Here is a 24,984-nt window from a genome sequence, read left to right on the forward strand (position 1 = left end):
CATTTCCCTCCCTGTCCATAAACACCCTTGGCAAGGGGTCAGATTCTCCACCAGAACTTGAGGAATTGTCATCAATTGGACAGAGATATCTCGGTGCTCTACGGTTTTTAACTATTTAAAAATGTAAACAAATTAGTTGCACTTTTATGTAAAATCATATGTAATCTACAATTTAATAGAAAAGAAAAATTATTAATTTGTACATATCTTTTTGAAAAAGACCATATTTCAAATGTTAGAAATAGATTAGATAATCTTTCTAAAATTTTATTTTATTTTATCTAATCGCCTTAATACTAGTATGTGCACAACATACTTTCACACATTCTTTTATTTTACAAACATCAAAACAAAGTTGGCTTATAATTCAGTATAAATAGATAAAAGAAAGAATCAGACATATTATAAAAACCGTGTCATTCTTCAAGGGAGACAGTGTCTACTGTTGAATCCAAAGATTTACATCACTATCTCTTTTTAAACTTGTAAAGTAGAGAACACAAACAATGTAAGTTAATTAACTTTAGAAACAACACTCAAGATAACTGTGAAAGTAAAATTCTATTAAAATGTGTTAGCCAATCACAATAGACAAATGTGCAGCCATAAATCACCAGACTCTGAGCATATCTAGAATTTCTTTTCTCTAAGTGATTTCTAGAGATACAATAAAATTATATAACACAATTAAATTTGATAGTTTTATAAAATAAATGTGTTTTCCAGTGCACATGTTATGAAATTGAAAAAAAAAAAATGTTATATATACATTTCTGACGAACATACATTCTAAAAATTAAATATTGATTATGTCAAAGTCTTACATTTGCGCAGGTAACACCGGATAAGTGTCCTCAATTTAGATTGTCTCCTGTACAAATCATTGTAGCGTTTTAGGCATTGCTTTCTCGTCCTCCTCTGTCCAGATATACGCCTCACTCTTCTTACCATTTCACAGAGAATATTATTTCTCCTATCCTGGTCCAAGGTGTAAATTCCCCTTCTTTTTTTTGGAAAATATTTTTCCATTGTATAGGAAATTATCAATAGTTCACCTATAGAGAATTTCCTAGATCTTGCCATCTTGCTGTGCTGATTTCTATTTCTAGGGTGTAGCCAAGTAACGGAACTAATTTCTATTTAAAAATGCGCAATTACAAGTAATAAAATAATCCAATATTTTAAATCAATATTGATATAGATTGGTATTTCTATAAGTTTCAATCTATGTTTCAATATGTATTATAAACATTTATTAACTTTTAGTTACATCCGAAGCTTTATAATCTTTATTGTATCAATTGTCTCTAATAGTTTCTAAGCAAACCTTAACTTTTTACTGTATTGCAACAAATGTATTTTTTTATGCTAGTATCCATCAAATATAACAATTGTTACTTTAACAGACTAAACTAACATGTAATAAGAATTTATATAAATATTATTCAAATTACAATATTTACACATAACCAAACACATGACCGTTATTCATTTTATTTTTATTTATAAATACTAATGCGACATAGGGATCTTTCCAGAAAAATAAAGTTCACGCCCTTTTCTCGCAACCTTTATGCACAAATTCTTTAAATTAGCTTGTAACTTTAATTTAAGTTTAGTTACATTGTGGATACCATTTTGCGCACTTTAACTACTCAATTTTAAGATGGCATCATTGCAAGCAGGAAAGACAAAAAGTGGGAGAAGTGTGATGTTCACCCATCGTCAAAATTGTATTTTGGTGGAACAAGTGGTGGAACATTATGAGGAGATAATCGGCTACCAGGCAAGAACTGTTAACCCACAGAGAAAGCGGGCAATATGGACCCAAATCAGCGCATCTGTGTCTTCAGAAGGTAGCTTTCCGAAGGATGTAAGGGCATGTCGTAAGAGGGTTAACGACATTAGAAAGAACATAAAAAAAAAGGTATGCCAAGCAAAACAATCGGCTAAAGCAACAGGTGGAGGACCAGGATACAGGGCGGAATTGACTGATTTCGAACAAATTCTCTATGCCAGGATGGGGGATGCAGTTGTGGTCGGCCTGGATGTTCCTGGAGACACAATGGACTTTAGAGGTAAAATTTTTTTTTTTTTTTTTTGGGTGGTGTTCTTACATTTGTAGGTATATTGTGAATTGAAATTTTTTTATTTATATTTAAGAACAACATGAGGATGTCTGTGGGGAAGAGGAGGTAAATGCACAGGAGGACCAACCTTTTGTCCATGAAACTACGTCTCAGGAACCTCAAGCTTCAACTTCCCAAACAAATAGAGATCGAGAAGAAAGCGCATGTAAGCAATATAAAAAATAAATTATATGTGTATATCATATCGTTAGTTTGTCAGAGGCTTTTCAAAAAAGTGCTGTTGAGATAGAAAGATGGATAACACAGGAGGGAAGAGAGATAGAAAGGAGGGGATAGAGATAGAAGGTGAGAGAGATAGAGATGTCAAAAGAGAGGTGTGGGTGATGGAGAGAAAAAGAAAATGGTAAATAGAGAGAAAAAAGAGACTTTGCAGTATTTGGAGATCGAGATCGCAAAACATAGGGTTAGAGGGGTGGGTGATGTATAGAGCTATGGGTGTGACTACTGTAATACCATAAATTGCCCTTTTGAATGGGCATAATTAAAAAGCAATATTAAGCACAAATAAATAACCAAACAAAATATATATTCTTAACATAATTATATAAATATAATGAACCTTGTAACGGAATTTAATTTGTAATCAAGCAGACAATGTTTGTATGGGTATTGAAATTCTTCGATGTTTAAAATATTTTTGACTGAACGCATGTGTACATTGAAATCTCAAAAATTGAAAATATAGTTTGTTAACCCTTTTATTTCTCAACAGGTGTTAGAGCATTGCTTCAAACAATGCAAGATAGTTCAATTGCATTATATGATGGTATGTATGTAAATGGTAAATTTTAAAGGTTAGATATGGTTGTTTTTATTTTATTTAATTTGTTTTTTAATTTTATTTTTGTTTTTGAAGAAGAACAGGTCGAATTGACACTGCAACCACTAGTCGAGGACACCATCAATCAAGACGATGATGATGATGATGAGACACAAATACATGGTCACACACAGGAGGGACCAACACCACCTGATTTAAATACACCTGCTGCAAGTCCAATGGTCAACGAATCTGACATTGATGAAACAGCAGAAGAAGTCAGACAACCTCCAATCACAGAGCGAACAAATGACATACAGGCACTGACAGATATGGCATCCTCATTTAGACAGGAACAAAGTGCTTTTTTTAAGGAACTCATTGAATTACAGAAACAAAGGAACAATATTCTAAAACGTGATTCAGAAATAAAAAGTGAATATTATAAAAAAAAAATAGAAATTATGAATAGGAGATCTCAGAATTGATACACAGAATCCAAAAAATTAAGTGTATATATTTTCTGGTTTTTAAAATTTTGTTGTGATTTAGATTTATTTTTGCTTTGTTTGTTTTAAAGTTTGTATTATTCATATTTATATATAGTTTGTTTTGGTTATATTTTCATTAAAGATATTTATCCCTTAATAAAAGAAACATTTTTGATAAATAAGCAAAAGTTTTATTTTTTCAAATGGGTGGAGTTAACTTCAATATCAAAGAATTGTGTACATTTCTTATAAAATAATTAAAACTCGGGGTGATGACATGTATTCTGAAAAAAAAAAAAAGAAATATTAGTAATTCAAATACATAAAATTTAATAGAATAATACACAGTTCTAAATAGTTTGCAATATTACTTACATGAAAAATATCTTTCAATAATTTCCAATCTATTTTGTACACCTGCCCTTGTAGTGTGTCTGCCTATAATTTCTTGAGGGATATAAGTGTCATCTGTGGGATCATTGGGACACTCCTCCTCTAAATTGCCTTGGGAAATTGCAATGTTGTGCAACATGCATGCAACAAGAATTATATCATTACATTTTTCAGGCGAATATTGAAGTGCTCCTCCAGACCTATCCAAAACTCTGAAACGCATTTTTAAAACCCCAAAAGTTCTTTCGATAGCACTTCTTGTGCTACGGTGGGATTCATTAAATTTAATTTCTCCTCTGGTATGTGGCATTGGGACAGGTGTCAACAGCCAAGTTCGGCACGGATAACCACTATCACCTATTTTTTCAAAAGAAAAATTGATTAGAGATTATAAATAATTTAAACATTACAATTAATCATAATTCTTATATATATTAATGACATGTATAAAGTGCAAATCAGAAAAAAACTTACAAAAAATACAGAGAACTGATTGCATTATAATTAGATTATATGGAAATAAGTTCATATTTACCTAATAGCCAACCGTGTGGCATGTTGCCCTGTTCAAAAGCAGAAAATAGTGCAGATTGTTTTAGGATGTGGAAATCATGACATGATCCAGGAAACCCAGATCGAACAGCCCAAATTCTAAGGTTTGCATCACACACAGCCTGTATGTTTAGGGAATGAAAGCTTTTCCTGTTCCTATATTGCTCCTCCCTTAGGGATGGTGGTCTAAGAGCAATATGGGTGCAATCTATAGCACCAAGAACATTGGGCATACCGGCTACTTGGTAAAAGTTGGACTTCACTGTATGCCATTCATGCACATTCCTAGGAACATAAATAAATGTAGAAAGATGTTTTAGAATTGCTTTTAAAACAATTGTTAAATGGCGGCAAAATGAAGGCTGACTCATGCCCACAACATCACTGGATACAGCCTGAAAAGATCCGGTTGCCAAAAAATGTAAAACTGCGAGTAATTTCAGAAGTCCAGGTATTGCCCTTGTTCTTCTGGTTCGGGGATCAATGTCATTTTTAATCAGAGAATATAGATTCAAAATGCTTTCTCGGTTTATCCTGAATTTGCGCTTAATTTCACGATCGGATAATGCCTCAAGTCCACAACGGGGCAAAAACAATCGAGGAACTCTTTGCCGTCTCCGGAACATATTTCCATCATTTTCTTGATTTTCATGGGACTGAGCAAGAGAAATAGCGGCCAAAATAAAAAAAACTCCATCTTCTATGAATAAAATTTGGGAGTAAATTGTAAGTTCTCCTACTTGGTTATGGAGTATTTTCACGGTCGGATTTATAGGAGAATTATAGGTTCTCCTTTGGCGCAAAATAATGATAAATATGATTTTCGGCGATTTGTTGGGAGTATTTCTAAAAATACGACTGAAATCCATTGTTTTTTGGCTGTATTTGGCGCACCTGTGCGCCTTGGCGAGAGCGAAAAACTGGTCGTAATTTTAGGTCGTATTACAGCTTATTTTGGGCGTAAAATGTGTTGATAAATAGGAGAATAAATCCGACAGAGTAATTATAGGCGCAAAAGTAGGAGAATTATGATGATAAATAGAGCCCTACATATGACGGATTTTTTCTGTCATAAAACCATTGAGCAAACTGAAAGCTGTGTCCTTAAAGGGTTAAATAGGGCATGTCATTTTAAACAACTTTCCAATTTACTTTTATTACCAATTTTGCTTTGTTCTCTTGGTATTCTTAGTTGAAAGCTAAATCTAGGAGGTTCATGTGCTAATTTCTTAGACCTTGAAGACTGCCTCTAATCGGAAAGCATTTTTACAGTTTTTCACCACTAGAGGGCGTTAGTTCATGTGTTTCATATAGATAACATTGAGCTCCGGCACGTGAAGCTCCTAAGAGCAAGCACTGATTGGCTAAAAATGCATGTCTGTCAAAAGAACTGAAATAAGGGGGCAGTTTGCAGAGGCATCGATACAAGGTAATCACAGAGGTAAAAAGTATATTATTATAACTGTGTTGGTTATGCAAAATTGGGGAATGGGTAATAAAGGGATTATCTACCTTTTTAAACAACAACAATTCTGGTGTTTACTGTCCTTTTAAAGTTAGGGAGTGTTAGGGTTAGGGTTAGATTTAGGGGTAGGGTTAGGGTTAGTTTTAGGGGTAGGTGTAGGGGTTAATAGTTTAATTTAGGTTGTTTAAATGTGGGGGGCTGGCGGTTTAGGAGTTAATAGGTTTATTTAGTTAATAATTGTAAGTTTAATTTAGATCTATTTTAATTCTGTTAAAGTTAGGTGGTGTTAGGGTTACGTTAGGGTTAGGTTTAGGGGTTAATAATTTAATTTAGGTTGTTGTGATGTGGGGGGCTGGCAGTTTAGGGGTTAATATGTTTATTTAGTGGTAGTGATGTGGGAGGCCATAGGTTTGGGGGTTAATAGCTTTATTTCGTTGCAGCAATGTTGGGGAGCGGTGGAATAGGGGTTAATAGATTTATTATAGTGTGGGCGATGTTGGGGTGCAGCAGAATAGGGGTTAATAACTTTAGTGTAGTGGTGGCGATATCGGGAGCGGCAGATTAGGGGTTAATACCTTTATTTAGGTGGCGCGATATCAGGAGAGGCAGATTAGGAGTTAATAACTGTAGGCAGGCGTCAGCGATGTTGGGGTCAGCAGATTAGGGGTGTTTAGACGTAGGGTTTATGTTAGGGTTTTAGGTTTAAACAGTATTTTTATTTTCCCCATAGACATCAATGGGGCTGCGTTACGGAGATTTTCTTTCTGCGATCGCAGGTGTTATACTTTTTCTGACCCGCTCTCCCCATTGATGTCTATGGGGAAAGCGTGCACGAGCACGTCAAATCAGCACTTGTTTTTGGTGCGGTATGGAGCTTAAAAACCCCATATCACCCACACAAGCCTGTTTTTTTTAAAACTTGTAATGGCAGCGCTATAGGGGATTAAATAATGCCACTTTTCTTGCATTCGTTAATATCCCTATAGCGCTCAAAACTCGTAATCTAGCTAAAAATGTTTTAGTCTTGGACTACTTTTCATTACAAATACAATATAGCATACAGTGGGTATTGAAAAGAATCACCCCCTTAAAAATAATCATATTTTGTTGCTATGCAGCCTGAAATAAAGACAGACACATTTTTTCTTTATCCAGTTGCAACTTATAACATCCAAGTGAAAGATATAACACCAACATGTCAGAAAAAAATAAAGACAATCCAAAAACAGAATCACTGAGTTGAAAAAAGGATCACCCCCTTGTGTCAGTATTTTGTTGAACCACCTTTTGCTTTAATTACAGCCTTTAGTCTGTTGGGATATGTCTCTACTAACTTTGCATATCTAGACTGTGCAATATTTGCCCACTCTCCTTTGCAGAACTGCTCCAGTTCCATTACATGGTGACCGTTTGTGGACTGCAGTCTTCAAGTCATGCCACAGATATTCAATGGAGTTTAAGTCTGGGCTCTGACTAAGCCATGCAAGGACATTCTCCATTTTCTCCTTCAACCACTGTGTGGTCATTTTTGCTGTGTGCTTTGGATCATTGTCATGTTGGAAGGTACATCTTCTTCCCATTGACAACTTCCTGGCAGAGGGCAGCAGATTTTCCTCAAGAATTTGAAGGTATTTTGGCCCACCCATTATTCTTTCTATCCAGACAAGTGCTCCAGTGCCTGCTGCAGAGAAACACCCCCATAACAGGATATTAAGACCTCCATGCTTTATTGTAGGTATGGTGTTATTTGGATGGTAAGCTGTATTGGATTTCCTCCAGGGATATCTTTTGGTGTTGAGGCCAAATAATTAAATTTAAGGGGCCGATTTATCAATCTCTGTCCGACATGATACGCTGTAGTGTACAATGTCCGGCAGATATCGCTGAATGCTGACAGCATACGCTTTTTAACATTGCACAAGCAGTTCTGGTAAACTGTGCAATGCCACCCCCTGCAGATTTGCGGCCAATTGGCCGCTAGTAGTGGGTGTCAATCAACCCGATCGTATAGGATCAGGCGGATTGATGCACGCAGCCTCAGAGGCAGCAGATCAGTTAAGAAGCAGCAGTCTTATCAAGGGCATCATGGGCCCTTGATAAATCCGGCCCTTGATAGATCTGCCCCTTAGTCTCATTTGACCATAACACCTTTTTCCATGTGGCCTCAGAATCTCCTAGGTGTTTGACAAAGCGCATGTGGCTTTTCTTGAGGCATGGGGGTTTTCTTGCAACCCTCCAATACAAGCCACATTTGTGGAGAATTTGTGATATTGTTGTCACATGCACACAATGACTACTCTTTGTCATAAATTCCTGCAGCTGCTTCAGAGTTGCGGTGGCCCTCTTGGTAGCTTCTCTGACCAGTTTCCTCCTGGCTCTTTCATTCAGTTTGAAGCCATGTCCTGATATAGAGAGGGTCTGTATTGTACGAAATACTTTCCAATTCTTAATAATAGACTTCACTGTGCATCTAGGCATTGATAAAGCCTTTGATATTTTTTTTGTATCCATCTCCTGACTTGTGCATGACCACAACATTATTCCAGAGATCTTTTGACAGTGCCTTTTAACCCATAGTTGATTGTTTGCTTCAGTTGCACTACCAGGGATTGAGATGCTCCAGGAAAGCTCTTTTAATGCTGAGAAAATCAATATGCCTACAGCTGATCACAGTTGAAGGTCAAATGGCTTTGTGTGTGCCATTGAGAAGGTGATTAGCTACACCTGATTGAGTTTACAAGTAATTTTAGGAGGGGGTGATCCTTTTTCCAACTTAGTGATTATGTTTTTGAATTGTTTTTATTTTTGCCTGACATGTTGGTATTATATCTTTCACTTAAATGTTATAAGTTGCACTGATTAATTACAACTGGATAAACAAAAAACTGTGTCTGTCTTTAGTTCATGCTGCATAGCAACAAAATGTGATTATTTTCAAGGGGGGTGATTCATTTCAATACCCACCGGATTTTGTCAGCAAGTTACTTCATGATTTAAAAGGATTATGAAAGACTTTAGTATTGTAATGCAAACTATTTAATTCAGAGAAGCATATTAAAAAGTGCAATATACGGGGGCGGAGTTAGCCCTGTATCTGAGCGGTCACACTCTCCATGAGCTCTGGCTATATCTTATAGATTTATACTTCATTGACCGCTCAGAACAGGTAACTGCACACTGACAGAGAACAGCACAAGAGGTAAAACACCTAAGTCACCTAAAAAGGCATAAGAGTCAGCTACAGTGCCATATTCTGTGACATTTCATCGCTGAGGACAGCACAGTACTTATATTTCAGGCGCCATTTTGAGGAGCAGGCCATCCTACGGCAACAACTTTGAACGCAACCAGCAACATTAGGGACTTTGTAACCTTTACATGATGGTGAGACACCCTTTGCCCACAGAAATTACAGATCGGCTAGCAGTCTTTATGCGGCAGATGGACAGATGCTTCGAAAATCTACTACTCTCCTTACACCCGGAGAACTCCAGCGCCACTATTACGGTGGAGACACTGAAAGCTGAGCCGCACAACCAGCACAGCATATCAGGTCCTCGAGACCCCATTCAGCCAGATAAAGCTACCACTTCTACTAAGCCAAGCCCTTACCAGGGATCTCTATTAGACGCAGCACCACCGCTTACACCGCCGCAACTTGCCATCATGCAGCAGCCAACACTTGGGCCTTCGGAAGGGAGGTCTCACTGTACTACCCTGCTCCCGCTAGGTCCCGAGCACAGACTGCTCAACATCCCCTGGTATGTACCGGATCTTACTACAGACACTCGACCTCTCGCTTACTCCAATTCCTTTTCTCAAGTACAGGGGAAGATAGAAGGCAGAGAGAATGACCCGTACATGAACAGATCGCAGGGTCTCGAAGATTGTATCCAACAGCCCCAGAAACCTCACTCAAGCTGCGACAGAAATTCTTTAAGTCAGAAACTTTTAATAGCTGCTATGTTTCTGCCCCCCAGATTGGGGATCGGATAAACGGGACAGCTCCTTCCTCATGTACTTCTCCTTGGCCTGATTAGTATATGCTGTGAAGAGGAGACATACATATTTAGTAGGTCAATTAGACTGTACCCCACACCGGTTTGATCTGTTAACAGTTAAGACACACAGAGCTGAATCATTTCTCCAGCTTGTTTAATGAGAGTATTATGGTTGTACCTGAGTTTATGCATAGTTTTATCTCCACTAAGTGTTATCCCAATGTTATGGGGAAATTCCCCTCAGCACTCATATTCATTATCTTGTATGCCACCTAGTAAGGGACCACTCCACAAAGGGTTATATTTTTATTTCTCTCACATGAGAAAATTAAGGTAGGGGGGGGGGCGGAGCCAACCACCGCTGGAGCAAGACGTGCTCTAATGCAGCTCCTGACTTTTGAGGCACTTTTATGGAATAATGTACAAGTATAAACCCTGAAACCTTTATTTATTCTATGCTGAATACCCTAGATACATGCCTATTGCTATTTATCATATAGGAACATATCATTTTTGCGGACATGCCGTTACCATACACCTCTAAGTGAAGTGGAGCCACGCGGTATCAATGCCATCTTGATTCGTTGTGCTGCTCTCACATTTACAAGTCAGCCTGACCGGCCTGAGACCATCAGTTCTACGACTGACAATGGGGGATTCCTACTCTGAAATAAGAGCCTGCTTGGTGGAATTGGGACACCGCATGATGAGTCATTTCAATAGCCTGACTAACGTCATTAGGTGCGGCTCTGATTATAACATGGCGTTCGCTGAGACACTGGTGAAGCAAGAGGAGCTTCAATCCCATGTACATCTACCTATGACTGTAGCATATCCGCAACAAGGTGCAGCACCGGCACTGTCATGTCAGACACCAGTAGCCATTTCACAATTCATCTCGCATGCAATGGGGGAAGCTGTTTGTTCAGTGGAAGAGGAAAGATGGCGACTGTCTGATATTAGATCATTTGTATTTGATCACAGCATTTCTGAAGTCATCTCAACCCGGAGGGAATCTGGACTGGGCTCCGATAAATTTTTGACCTCTTACACTCTCAGATCCTACATTAGCCAAGAGGAGATGCTACACATACACAGGCTATCATTCCGGATTCCATGGAACGCATTTCGGCTGGCAAAGTTTTGTCTCTTACAGGCTGGACATTTGGCCTGTTTGAGCAAGCAAGTATCCGCTGCTCTTTTATTTGCAAGGACATGCCACAAATAGATTTTATACCTTCTCTTGCAGTTCCTAACACAGGAGTGGGTTGAATTATTTATACTTTTGGACTCACTCCCTAGCGTGATAAAGTTTTGTGCTGAGGAGGTCACCATGATTGCCAGCCCACTCCTGCAAAAGAACTCCACCGTTTATACAGGCCTCCATTATGCTACAAATAGTAGAGGCCATGCAGGCTAATTTAAAAGTTCATAGTTGTTTATAGGCTGAGTTAATCTCATACCCTGTTTGATTTTGCAGAGTTGTATTGTTTGTAATATGTATATCAATACTCCTTTTTTTCTTTTTTCTTTTTATTAACCCTCCTGTAATCCTAATAGTGTTCACTTAACATTTGATCTGATGGGTTTTTCATATAGGAGGAACTACACCTGGACTCTCCTTAACTTAATAGGTTTACAACTGTTAGAAAGCAATGCAGCCTGCATATATGTAGAGGTCCTGTATAGAGATACATGGTGTATTGTAAGCAACCCTCATGACTCACTTGTTTAAGCATAAATATGCTTTATATACCTTTAATGGCTTAATATATGCTCTCTGATAGCTCTTACATTATATATAGTATAACCACGCTGCCCTAAGACACACTTTCGTTGTGATTAGGTGAGAAATATCTAATCCCTGCAATGTAATACAACTACCCCTATTTTTCTTTAATACTACTTATTTAAGCAGTCCAACCCTTATGTTTGCTATGTCAGTAAGTATACTTAACTGCTCTCAAGTGTCTGATTGATACTAATAGCTTGGTCCTATTGTGTACATCTCCCACAGGAATATGTTTCTGCTTCCTTGCTATTAAGTACACGTTATGTATTTGTTATCTTTGGTCCCATGACTGTTTATGGGGTTATTATATAACCTAATATTAGTTAGGTCTTATTTAGTTTATGTTGTTTTCATAACTGACATTTCACCTTCTTAAGTATATGGAGCAGAAGAGCACTACTACATATATATCTAATTATTTTTCCCTTACTCTTATGTTTCTCTGGGTTGGACACCACTAGACATAGGGGCAGGTTTAATTTATTGTTAATAATAACTGTTAATACCATACTATATAATTCTAACTTAACTTTGACGGCTAGAGCCGTTTTTCTCTTTTCATATTGTTAATGCTTTAGTAAAGACAATACCTCCCATGCCTCCCATATAATAGATTCTTCCGACCTTAAAACATTTTTCTTACTATTATATTCAGCCAGGCTTAGGCTGTTTATTCATGAAGCCACTTAGTTTTTAGCATAAAAGTCTCTCATAATCTATATTCTCTCTCAGAATTATCCCTGGTTTGTTTTACATGTGTTATTAACTACCTTCCATGTTCATGCTGAAGCTTTTTATATGTATGTTCAAAGGCTGCCATATCACTTCTATAGTACTAGTAAAGCTCACAGCTTGTTAGGTGCCCATATCCCTATTAGTAAGCAGGGTATATTGGTTGATGATGATAAGGTCCGTTTATAGATTCTGCTGGGCCGTGTCTACTGGGAAAACACGGTCCAGCATATAAGTTTTTATCCCTTACTCATAAAGGCGTGTGATCTTTGACTGCAAGGCGCTAGACATATGTTGTGCTACAAGTTATAAGATAAAATAACTAAATTGGTTCAAAGTATCTGGGCTCTAATTGACAGTATGTACGGTGTCATATTATCCGTGGTAGTGTCAGTGAGAATACATGTAATTTAGACTCTCCCTAGTTTACTCCGGTTCTTTATAATGTGTTTAATAATTATTGTTGTCTATATGGGTGTACGTGATCTCTCTATTACTTAAGTGTTGTGTTATTTTTATATGTATTATTGACTATAATTTTCTGTGACTATACAACTGTAATTCCTAGTTTATCTAAGCTCTTATTCACATCTCTAGCACATAATAGTTTTCTTGATTGAGCCTCTCTCCTCCCTTTCCCGCCGGTACTTATGCCTGCGGGTCATATCCCTTCTCCCTCTCCAACATCGCCTAGAGGTGGCACTCCCCCAGGAGAGGGGCTCACCCAGAAGTCTCCCAAACCCCCTAGTCTCCAATTAATCTGACGACCCCCCTCAATTTGACAATATATTATATGACTTTAGGCCCCCCTCTATAGGAATATAAAGGTTTAGATGAGTGTGATTGTATTTATATTAAGTAATAACACCCTGGTCTCTCCTAAATTTGTCCCTAGCGTAAACACACTAACTGGCTCCGCCCTCCACCACCACCCCCCTTCCCCCCTATTACATTTTGAGCGGCTCTTGCCCGCTGCATCCCTCTTCCCCATATAACTATTGAGTCGCCCCCTCCCTAGTTTTACCCTCATCTGATTAGCTACCTTACTTGTATTTGTATATAACTAGGAGAGGATCATTTTTGCTTATACTACATCTGTTATACTCTAAAACAAAACTGAAGTCTCTTTATGTGATGACCCATATCGTACGGAAATGTTTGTGATACTAGAATACATTGTCTCCTAATTTTGCTCTGTACACATTGTTTTGTGAATGTCTTGTGACATACCTTATACTCTGTACTGGTTTTTAACTTCAATAAAAAGATATTTAAAAAAAAAAAAAAAAAAAATTAAGGTATTACTTGTTTAGACTCATATAAGAAGTACTCCTCTCTCTTTGCCGAGCTACTTAAGTTCTAACCCCCTAGACAAGCCTAATAGCTTCTCTATAATGGTCACGTACACCACAACTCCTCTACTTATTAACCATAAGAGGTGCCTTTCATAACTCTCTCTCTTAATAATACGCCTCCAAACTACTACTCCTCTGACACTTCCTCAGCACTAGAACATACATGCCTCTAACAAGAGCCCATTTCCCCCTCCAATTCTTCTTTTTCCTTTTCACACCTTTTCCCTTCCCTCCCTTTCATCTCTTTAAAGCAGCCTTGTCCTGCTGACCTTCCTTATCTTGCTATCCTAACCACTAGGCCCAAAAGCGGCCTCTTCAAAAGCCAATATCCTCTACCTGTGTTCATAAGCTTTTTGGGGTTCAAAAGTAACTCCTCCTATTCATAGAGGATCACATTACAGAGAATAATATAAAAACAGAGGTTTAAAGTAGATGCCTACACAGTTCTAATGTATTGTCTTTGTATTATTCAACTACCTTCTGTATGTTACTTATTCAGTTATTTTTATTGCATGGCATTTTATTAATACTGTATCATTTTCGCAACCTCAATAAAAAATTAAATAAAATTAAAAAAGTGCAATATACTTTAATTAATTTGCTCCTTTAATTTAACTGGGAAAATTGTGTGTTTTGAAATTCAGAGATTGTAAAGTGCACACTGTAGATTTTATAAGCCTAAATCAGAATGTGAATACATTTATGGACCTAATTTGCCTAAGCAAAAGTTATAACATACAGCAAAATAATGCAAGTTTTGCAAACAACATAAGAGTAACAAGCCTTGTCTAGTATAGTAATAAAAAAGTCTGGATTTGCTCCTCCAAATAAGGCAAGTGATGGAAGGAGTTTAGAGCAGGTCATTTTAAAACTAGCATCCCTTTAATACTCTGGGGCTGAATTATTAAGCACCGTATGGTGCCTAATACATCTGCTTCCGCGCGAGCCTTCAGGCTCACCGGAAACAGCAGTTAAGAAGCTGTGCTGCTCCTTAACTGGTCTGCCACCTCGGAGGGGCTGACAGCAATCAACACGATCAGATACGATCAGGTTGATTGACACCTCCTGCTAGCGGTGGATTGGCCGTGAATCTGCAGGGGGCTGCATAGCACAAGCAGTTCACCAGAACTGCTCGTGCAATGCTAAATGCCAACAGCATAGGCTGTATAAATTGGCCCCTATGAGTTTAACCCATGCTAAAGGGTTAAAACATTGTGAAAATATTGCTCGAGTCCAGAAGGGCACTGCTGGTAAAAATCAGAAACTGTCTCTGATCCAGTCGGCAGCAATAGTCAGACAGTGGACTCCTTTGACGGGGTTAAATACTATGGGGTAAATTTAACAAGTGCCGGGCGGACATGATTTGCTGTAGCATACATTGTCAGCATTTAACATTGCGCAAACATTTCTAGTGAAAATGCTTGTGCAATGTTGCCCCATGCTCACTGGCGGCCATGCAGGCCGGGGGAGTCAATCATCCCAGTCGTATTGGATCAGGGGATTGCAGTCTGCCACCTAAAAGGTGTTAGACAAGTTAAGGAGCAGGTGTCTTATGACCGCTGCTTCTTAACTTATGTTTCCGGTGAGCTGGAAACAATGGATGTAGAAAGCAGCATCCGCTGCTTGTTAAATCTACCCCTTCGTATTAAAGGGTCACTAGTCTTAAAATTACATGTTCTAACAAATTAAAAGATGCAATTTGTTTTACTATAATGGCCCTTTACTGGGAAATGAAATGTAAATTTTGATTTGTATTTTTGATTTGTCTCAAATGATTAAAAAATTCAATACAATAATGTATATGCAATTTGTAGGCTACATATTAAATGAGAATTATTTACAGCCTACTTCTCTGAATACAAAATTAACTGTTTTCATTATATTTGTAGGTTGACCCTAAATTAGAAAGACACTGGGTCCATGTCAGCTCAGATGGGTGCAGATTGGCCCTGATATGGAAACATGGAGGTATTTATATGGACACTGACATCATCTCAATTCGACAAATCCCAGATAAAGATTTTCTGGCTGCTCAGTCTTCTCAGTATTCTAGCAATGGTGTCTTTGGCCTTTCAGTTGATCATGACTTCTGTTGGAAAAGCATGGAAAACTTTGTCCAGAACTATAATGGAGCTGCATGGGGACATCAAGGACCAGGGCTGTTCACACGAGTTCTGAAACAATACTGCACCTTGCCTGCCTTTAAGTCTTTAGAGGACATCATGTGTGGAAACATCTCTTTCTTAAACCCCCAACGCTTTTACCCTATTTCATATCCATCATGGAGACTGTATTACTCAGTCTGGGAAAAACTGCCAACATTTAATGACTCATATGCTTTACACTTGTGGAACTATATGAACCATGGAAAAATGTCTGTGATTCCAGGAAGTAATACTTTGGTGGATCATCTTTACCAGCAGTATTGCCCAAACACCTATGAATCTCTTAAGGGAAATAAAACCAAAACTAGTTAGATATTTCCTTTATTTACACTATCCTGCAAATCTAAACACAATATGATTTTTGGTTCGAGACATCTGAAGTGTATTTTGTAATTCATGCCTGACTCAAGATGTATTTGTATTTGTTTGTAAGACCCCATGGGGCCTATCTATGTTTCTGGCGAGCCTTCAGGCTCGCCAGAAACAGCAGTTATGAAGCAGCAGTCACAAAGACCGCTGCTCCATAACCTGTCCGCCTGCTCTGAGCAGGCGGACAAAGATTGCCGCAATTCAACCCGATCGAGTACGATCGGGTTGATTGATACCTCCCTGCTGGAGGCCGATTGGCCGCGAGTCAGCAAGGGGTGGCGTTGCACCAGCAGCTCTTGTGAGCTGCTGGTGCAATGTTAAATGCGGAGAGCGTATTGCTCTCTGCATTTAGCAAGGTCTTGCGGACCTGATCCACACTGTCGGATCAGGTTCGCAAGACCTTTGATAAATAAGGCCCCATATATGTAATATATTTATATAAAATACAATGGGCTAGATTACGAGTGGAGTACAAATGTTTGCACCTGAGCAATAAGGGATTTATTGCAGGATTTGCAAACTTAGGGCTAACAGCTCTTATTACTAGTTGAAAGTAAATGTGATCGCTTGAGTTCAATCACAGTTTACACTAGAAAGATTACCACAACTTCAGAGCTCTGGTTAACGGTTTCATGAAACATAAAACAGTCACAAAACACATTAAAAATACATTACACAGTACAGTTACACTAATAAAAGGGTAGCAAAGTGTCATTTCTTCAGTGTTGTCACATGAAAAGATATAATAAAATATTTACAAAAATGTGAGGGGTGTACTCACTTTTGTGAGATACTGTATATATGTGTGTGTTTACATATGTATTTAAGTATTTAAATGTGTATATATGTATCTACAGACATATATACATATATAAACACATAAATACATATGTACACATATATAGACAAACATATAAGTGCATTGGAGCCCTTTGTCGTTAAGTAGATGAAAACATGTAAAAGCATATTTATGCAATATTCATATTTAATAAAGATTTTAACTATGTATTTACTGTAATTATTTCACATTCAAATGTTCTGCACATTGCAGAATCTGTTCTATATATTTCTAAATAGATATACCTATATATATCTATACCTATACCTATATATAATCAGGTATATATATATATATATATATATATATATATATATACATATATATATATATATATATATATATATATATATATAGGTATAGATATAATTTATACCAAACAAACATTAGATATATGTAGAAATATGTACTTATGAATACATAAAACATATTCTGTTAGGTGAAGGACATTGGAATTTGAAATATTCATATTTTCGTGTTGTGTTAGCGCAAATGAGAATATGCGATAGAGTTTGCGCGAGAGTGGGGGGTTATGTTTTTCTTTGACGTGAAAACACATGTGACATTCTAACTTTGGTATTTTTGCGCAAGTCGAGTTACAGCGAGAGTGAAAACAGTTTACTTTCCACTTATACTTTGAACCCGACAAGGGCAAAATTCTTACTTAATAGAGCAATTAGCAATCAAGCAGGAGCGCTAATTTGTGCTCCACTCATAATCTGGCCCAATATGTAATACATTGATGTAAAAAAAAAGTGATCTAAAAAGTAAATTTAAAGGTAAAGTTATACACTTTTAATCATAAAAAACTCTTCATAAAGTTAAAACATAATAAGCAATCAGCATTATTATACCTTCAGGTTAACTGTGTGTAATATGGCAAAGCTGTTGGGTTACACCTTGAACTCATAATGATGGATTAGTAGACGCTTTGCCTAATCTATTTGGATTGCAATTCTCTTAAGTTTCAACATGTTTTTTTTTTTTTTTTTAAAGTGCTTTATAGATGCCATGTAAATGATGATGATTTGAAAACATCAAAGATCTTGTTGGAACAACAACAACAATTTAATTAAACTTTAACTTATTTTTATTGTAAAACTATTATTTGTATATACAGTATATGTGACAGTATAATGTAGACAAAACTTTATTGAGACTTCTGTTTTTAGTAAATATACTGAAAATAATATGATCTTATACATCAATTCAACACACCCCCTCACATGAAGAATACCATTAACTGTCAAATTATAAGCCTGTAGGTGTAATTGCTCTACACCCAAGTCTTGTGAAATAGAATCTGAAAAACATATTAGCAAACTTGTACAGAGATTCTATGGATAAACTTCTGTGCAGAACCAGGCTTCTCCCATGCAAGGTCTAAGCAATCTAAAAACTAGTAGTGTGTCTTTTGCTCATCTGCCAGATTATACATTTTCTACAATATAAGGGTTGATTACAACCCAATAGAAAAATGTAACAAATGATAATGACCTATTTATAGAAATCCCCATAAACATTAATAGTACATTTTGTAGAAAATTCATTAGATTTTTTTTTCTTCTAATGATTGTTATTGAACCCCATATTGTTTGAGTACCATGAGGTTTATATTGTCTTTTAGAGATAATTAAGAATGTCATTCCATTAGCTTTGAGGTCAAAAGCTCTCAAGACCTAAAATGATTTTGCTATTTATACTACCACTAAATAGGACAAAAAACAAAAACAAAGACCTTGCCACATCAACTTGTTTATTTTCCAGATATGTTTCATGTCTAAATATTCCATTATAGGTACTACACTTTCTTCAACAGTATAACTGTCACTCAAATATTGAATACAGCTTATAACCTGATATTTATGCATATTACAGTATGCTGGTAGAACAAAAAATATTTCTAAAGCATAAATATATATTTCTATTTAAAAATCCAGAAACGTCCATGCTGAAGTTTAACTAAGCTGAACATTGAAGCAATGAGAAAATGTATTGGGAATAAATCCTCTTTCTTATTAAAGAGTAATGTGCTGTGGGTGTATACTTTGTTCCAGTTTTAATTTGCTACCAAGCGGGAGATTTATAAAGCAATCATAGGCTTAGATTAACCAAGCAGCAGATGCTGCAATCTACCCCCGATGTTTCTGGCTCACCAGAAACAAGAGTTAAGAGGCAGCAGTCTAATTTACTCCTATTATCAATTTTTCTTTGTTCTCTTGCTATATTTTTTTTAAAAAGAAGGCATCTAAGCTAAGGAGCCAGACACTTTTTGGTTCAGTACCCTGGGAAGCATGTATCCACCAATCAGCAAGAACAACCCAGATTGTGAACCAAAAATGGTCCGGCTTCTAAACTTACATTATTGCTTTTCAAATAAAGATAGCAAGAGAATGAAGACAAATTGATAATAGGAGTAAATTAGAAAGTTGCTTAAAATTGAACGCTCTATCTGAATCATGAAAGAAAATTTGGGGTCAGTGTCCCTTTAAACACCATAAACTTTTAAAACAAATACTGCAGTATTTTAGTATGTTATGGGGATCTATAGGAATTTTAAATACTGTCAAACTCAATGAAGTTAGGAGCTCTCTATGCGCTCTCTTCTCAGTATTTTCACCTCATCATATCTCCTTTTTGTTTCCTCTCAATTCTATTTTCATTCTTAAATCTATCTCTCTCCTTACATCTCCTCACCATTCTCTCTCTCCCTCCCCTTCCATGAAAGATTATATTTGTGTGAAAGTGTATCTTGTGTCTTTAGTGTATGTGCAATCAAATATGTGCATGTTCTAAATACAAATGCATATATGCTGATACAGGTCCAGATTATAAGTGGAGCGCTAAATATTGATTTAGCAAAATCTATATTTGCGCTCCACTGAGTAATTCCAGCACACCCTAATATGAGCTGATATTACAAGTTGAGCGCAATGCAAATGCAACCTCGGGTTCGTATTGCTGGGAAGCATTGCGCTCACAATAGCGTGCTTCCATAGGCTCCAATAGGAACCTCATTCTCATGCAAATTGTAAATATATATATGTATTTGACTTTGTACATGTAAATTGTATATGTACACATATTAACACATAAATATATATGTATATAAGCATATGCATACATATTTACAGGGAACACAAAGTTCCCATAGACCCAGTGGTGTCACTAGGGGGGGTGCGGCCCGTACCCGGGTGACACCACTAAGAGGGTAACACCACACCACACACCATCAAGTTGTATTTTACTATATTTAGTAATATTATATACTTTTATTTGTAATCGTTCGTTATCTATTCCATTTCTAAACTAACTATTATTAAAATATTGTGCACAGCACCGCCCCCCACTCACACATGGCAGATTGGCAGCTGCTGGCTGGCTCACGCACAGTCTCTACTCTCTTCAGACATGGCCCTTACCACTGGTCTGGCACCACCCACCATCTCAGAGATCTGAGATCCCAGCCATGACATGAGCCATTGATCGCCAGTGCACGCCTCCCACACCTCCCAGACCAGTCTGTCCCTCCCCTCTAGTTGACCAGTTATGTTCCTCACAGGCTTAACTATTGCTGAGACTGCTGGTGTAGCACACCACCACCATGTGAGGAACGTGACCGGAGATGATCGAATAGGCTAGGAGGGAGGAGCAGGAACACTGCGGCTGTGCAACTGTTCTGCGGAAATTCAGAGAGCAGAAACAACAGGCGGCTGGTGACTGACAGTGGTCGTGTGGATCAGAGTGAGAGAGAGAAAGTGACATCATCGACGAAAGAACTAACAGTAAGAACTAACAGTTAAAAAGAAATCAATGTCTCACTGACTGTCACAGTCTCTGTGCACTCACTCACAGACAGTCAAAAGTTGTTTTTCAAGGTAGGACCATAGGAAACTGAATTTTATCTTTTTAAATGGCTTTCAATTCAAAATTACTTTTTTGAGGGCAGTCAGTGTGTGCTTAGCTTTTAAAAAAATATATCAATCCATTCAGCATTAAAAAAATATGTTTTTTTTAACTTGATTAATATATAAATGTGTTTAATATGTTATATAAATTCCAGGCTTGTGTTATTATATGTCTGTATATATGTGTGTGTATGTCTGTATGTGTGTGTATGTCTGTATGTGTGTGTATGTCTGAATGTATGTGTGTGTATGTGTATGTTTGTGTATGTACCCAGTTGTCATGCTCGGGGGGTGACACCATAAGTTACCGCACCGGGTGACACCGACCCTAGTCACGCCACTGCATTGATCGCAATATAAAGGCACTTTCTCTTGTTAGGTGTATCCAGTCCACGGATCATCCATTACTTGTGGGATATTCTCCTTCCCAACAGGAAGTTGCAAGAGGATCACCCACAGCAGAGCTGCTATATAGCTCCTCCTCTAACTGCCATATCCAGTCATTCTCTTGCAAGCTCTCAACATAGCTGGAGGTAGTTAGAGGAAAGTGGTAAAATATAGTTAGTTTTTTCTTCAATCAAAAGTTTATTGTTTTTAAATGGTACCGGAGTGTACTATTTTATCTCAGGCAGCATTTAGAAGAACAATCTGCCTGCGTTTTTCTATGATCTTAGCAGACGTAACTAAGATCCACTGCCGTTCTCACATATGTCTGAGGAGTGAGGTAACTTCAGAGGGAGAATGGCGTGCAGGGTATCCTGCAATAAGGTATGTGCAGTTAAGTTTTTCTAGGGATGGAATTTGCTAGAAAATGCTGCTGATACCGGATTAATGTAAGCTAAAGCCTAAATACAGTGATTTAATAGCGACTAGTATCAGGCTTGCTATCAGAGGTATATACTCTGATTAATGTGCAATATAAAACGTTTGCTGGCATGTTTAATCATTTTTATATATGCTTTGGTGATAAAACTTATTGGGGCCTAGTTTTTTCCACATGGCTGGCTTTATTTTTGCTTAGAAACAGTTTCCTGAGGCTTTCCACTGTTATAGTATAAAAGTTACAGTTGGTGCAGTTAAAATTACAAACTGTGACATTCAGCTTCCCTCAGCAGTCCCCTGCATGCTATAGGACATCTCTGAAGGGCTCAAAAGGCTTCAAAAGTAGGAGCTGTGGCAGTTGTTATGACTGTTTAAAAAACATATTTTTCGTTTTATTAATCTGTTTTTTGTATTAAGGGGTTAATCATCCATTTGCAAGTGGGTGCAATGCTCTGCTAACTTGTTACATACACTGTAAAAATTTCGTTAGTTTAACTGCCTTTTTTCACTGTTATTTCAAATTTTGGCAAAATTTGTTTCTCTTAAAGGCACAGTAACATTGTTTTATATTGCTTGTTAACTTGATTTAAAGTGTTTTCCAAGCTTTCTAGTCTCATTGCTAGTCTGTATAAACATGTCTGACATAGAGGAAACTCCTTGTTCATTATGTTTAAAAGCCATGGTGGAACCCCATAGGAGAATGTGTACTAAGGCCTAGATTTAGAGTTCGGCGGTAGCCGTCAAAACCAGCGTTAGAGGCTCCTAACGCTGGTTTTGGCCGCCCGCTGGTATTTGGAGTCAGTGATTAAAGGGTCTAACGCTCACTTTACAGCCGCGACTTTTCCATACCGCAGATCCCCCTACGCCATTTGCGTAGCCTATCTTTTCAATGGGATCTTCCTAACGCCGGTATTTAGAGTCGTTTCTGCAGTGAGCGTTAGAGCTCTAACGACAAAATTCCAGCCGCCTGAAAATAGCAGGAGTTAAGAGCTTTCTGGCTAACGCCGGTTTATAAAGCTCTTAACTACTGTACCCTAAAGTACACTAACACCCATAAACTACCTATGTACCCCTAAACCGAGGTCCCCCCACATCGCCGCCACTCGATTAAATTTTTTTTAACCCCTAATCTGCCGACCGCCACCTACGTTATACTTATGTACCCCTAATCTGCTGCCCCTAACACCGCCGACCCCTGTATTATATCTATTAACCCCTAACTTGCCCCCCACAACGTCGCCGCAAGCTACTTAAAATAATTAACCACTAATCTTCCGACCGCAAATCGCCGCCACCTACGTTATCCCTATGTACCCCTAATCTGCTACCCCTAACATCGCCGACCCCTATGTTATATTTATTAACCCCTAATCTGCCCCCCACAACGTCGCCGACACCTACCTACACTTATTAACCCCTAATCTGCCGAGCGGACCTGAGCGCTACTATAATAAAGTTATTAACCCCTAATCCGCCTCACTAACCCTATCATAAATAGTATTAACCCCTAATCTGCCCTCCCTAACATCGCCGACACCTACCTTCAATTATTAACCCCTAATCTGCCGACCGGAGCTCACCGCTATTCTAATAAATGTATTAACCCCTAAAGCTAAGTCTAACCCTAACACTAACACCCCCCTAAGTTAAATATAATTTTTATCTAACGAAATAAATTAACTCTTATTAAATAAATAATTCCTATTTAAAGCTAAATACTTACCTGTAAAATACATCCTAATATAGCTAAAATATAAATTATAATTATATTATAGCTATTTTAGGATTAATATTTATTTTACAGGCAACTTTGTAATTATTTTAACCAGGTACAATAGCTATTAAATAGTTAAGAACTATTTAATAGTTACCTAGTTAAAATAATAACAAATTTACCTGTAAAATAAATCCTAACCTAAGATATAATTAAACCTAACACTACCCTATCAATAAAATAATTAAATAAACTACCTACAATTACCTACAATTAACCTAACACTACACTATCAATAAATTAATTAAACACAATTGCTACAAATAAATAAAATTAAATAAACTATCTAAAGTACAAAAAATAAAAAAGAACTAAGTTACAGAAAATAATAAAATATTTACAAACATAAGAAAAATATTACAACAATTTTAAACTAATTACACCTACTCTAAGCCCCCTAATAAAATAACAAAGCCCCCCAAAATAAAAAATTCCCTACCCTATTCTAAAATACAAATATTACAAGCTCTTTTACCTTACCAGCCCTGAACAGGGCCCTTTGCGGGGCATGCCCCAAGAATTTCAGCTCTTTTGCCTGTAAAAAAAAACATACAATACCCCCCCCAACATTACAACCCACCACCCACATACCCCTAATCTAACCCAAACCCCCCTTAAATAAACCTAACACTACCCCCCTGATGATCTTCCTACCTTGTCTTCACCATGCCAGGTTCACCGATCCGTCCTGGCTCCAAGATCTTCATCCAACCCAAGCGGGGGCTAGACATCCACTGAAGAAGTCCAGAAGAGGGTCCAAAGTCTTCCTCCTATCCGGCAAGAAGAGGACATCCGGACCGGCAAACATCTTCTCCAAGCGGCATCTTCTATCTTCTTCCATCCGATGACGACCGGCTCCATCTTGAAGACCTCCAGCGCGGATCCATCCTCTTCTTCCGACGACTAGACGACGAATGACGGTTCCTTTAAGGGACGTCATCCAAGATGGCGTCCCTCGAATTCCGATTGGCTGATAGGATTCTATCAGCCAATCGGAATTAAGGTAGGAATTTTCTGATTGGCTGATGGAATCAGCCAATCAGAATATAGTTCAATCCGATTGGCTGATCCAATCAGCCAATCAGATTGAGCTCACATTCTATTGGCTGTTCCGATCAGCCAATAGAATGCGAGCTCAATCTGATTGGCTGATTGGATCAGCCAATCGGATTGAACTATATTCTGATTGGCTGATTCCATCAGCCAATCAGAAAATTCCTACCTTAATTCCGATTGGCTGATAGAATCCTATCAGCCAATCGGAATTCGAGGGACGCCATCTTGGATGACGTCCCTTAAAGGAACCGTCATTCGTTGTCTAGTCGTCGGAAGAAGAGGATGGATCCGCGCTGGAGGTCTTCAAGATGGAGCCGGTCGTCATCGGATGGAAGAAGATAGAAGATGCCGCTTGGAGAAG

General features: G+C 37.7%; 1 protein-coding gene and 1 long non-coding RNA gene across 2 annotated transcripts in view; one reads left to right on the plus strand and one right to left on the minus strand.

The window, feature by feature from the left end:
• Positions 1-16,168, plus strand: part of LOC128657164 (alpha-1,4-N-acetylglucosaminyltransferase-like) — a 219,378-nt gene extending 203,210 nt beyond the window's left edge. Inside the window, exon 2 of the mRNA XM_053711405.1 lies at positions 15,581-16,168. Coding sequence (XP_053567380.1) covers positions 15,581-16,168 — 588 coding nt within the window. The remainder of the gene's footprint in view (positions 1-15,580) is intronic.
• On the minus strand, positions 3,570-4,701 carry LOC128656089 (uncharacterized). The gene is made up of 2 exons (XR_008401970.1): positions 3,777-4,701; positions 3,570-3,685 (listed from the first exon to the last, which is right to left on the minus strand). It is a non-coding gene; the product is annotated as an uncharacterized LOC128656089 (long non-coding RNA).
• Positions 16,169-24,984: the final 8,816 nt, after the last annotated feature.

Source organism: Bombina bombina, chromosome 4, assembly GCF_027579735.1.
Source record: "Bombina bombina isolate aBomBom1 chromosome 4, aBomBom1.pri, whole genome shotgun sequence".
Taxonomy (NCBI): domain Eukaryota; kingdom Metazoa; phylum Chordata; class Amphibia; order Anura; family Bombinatoridae; genus Bombina; species Bombina bombina.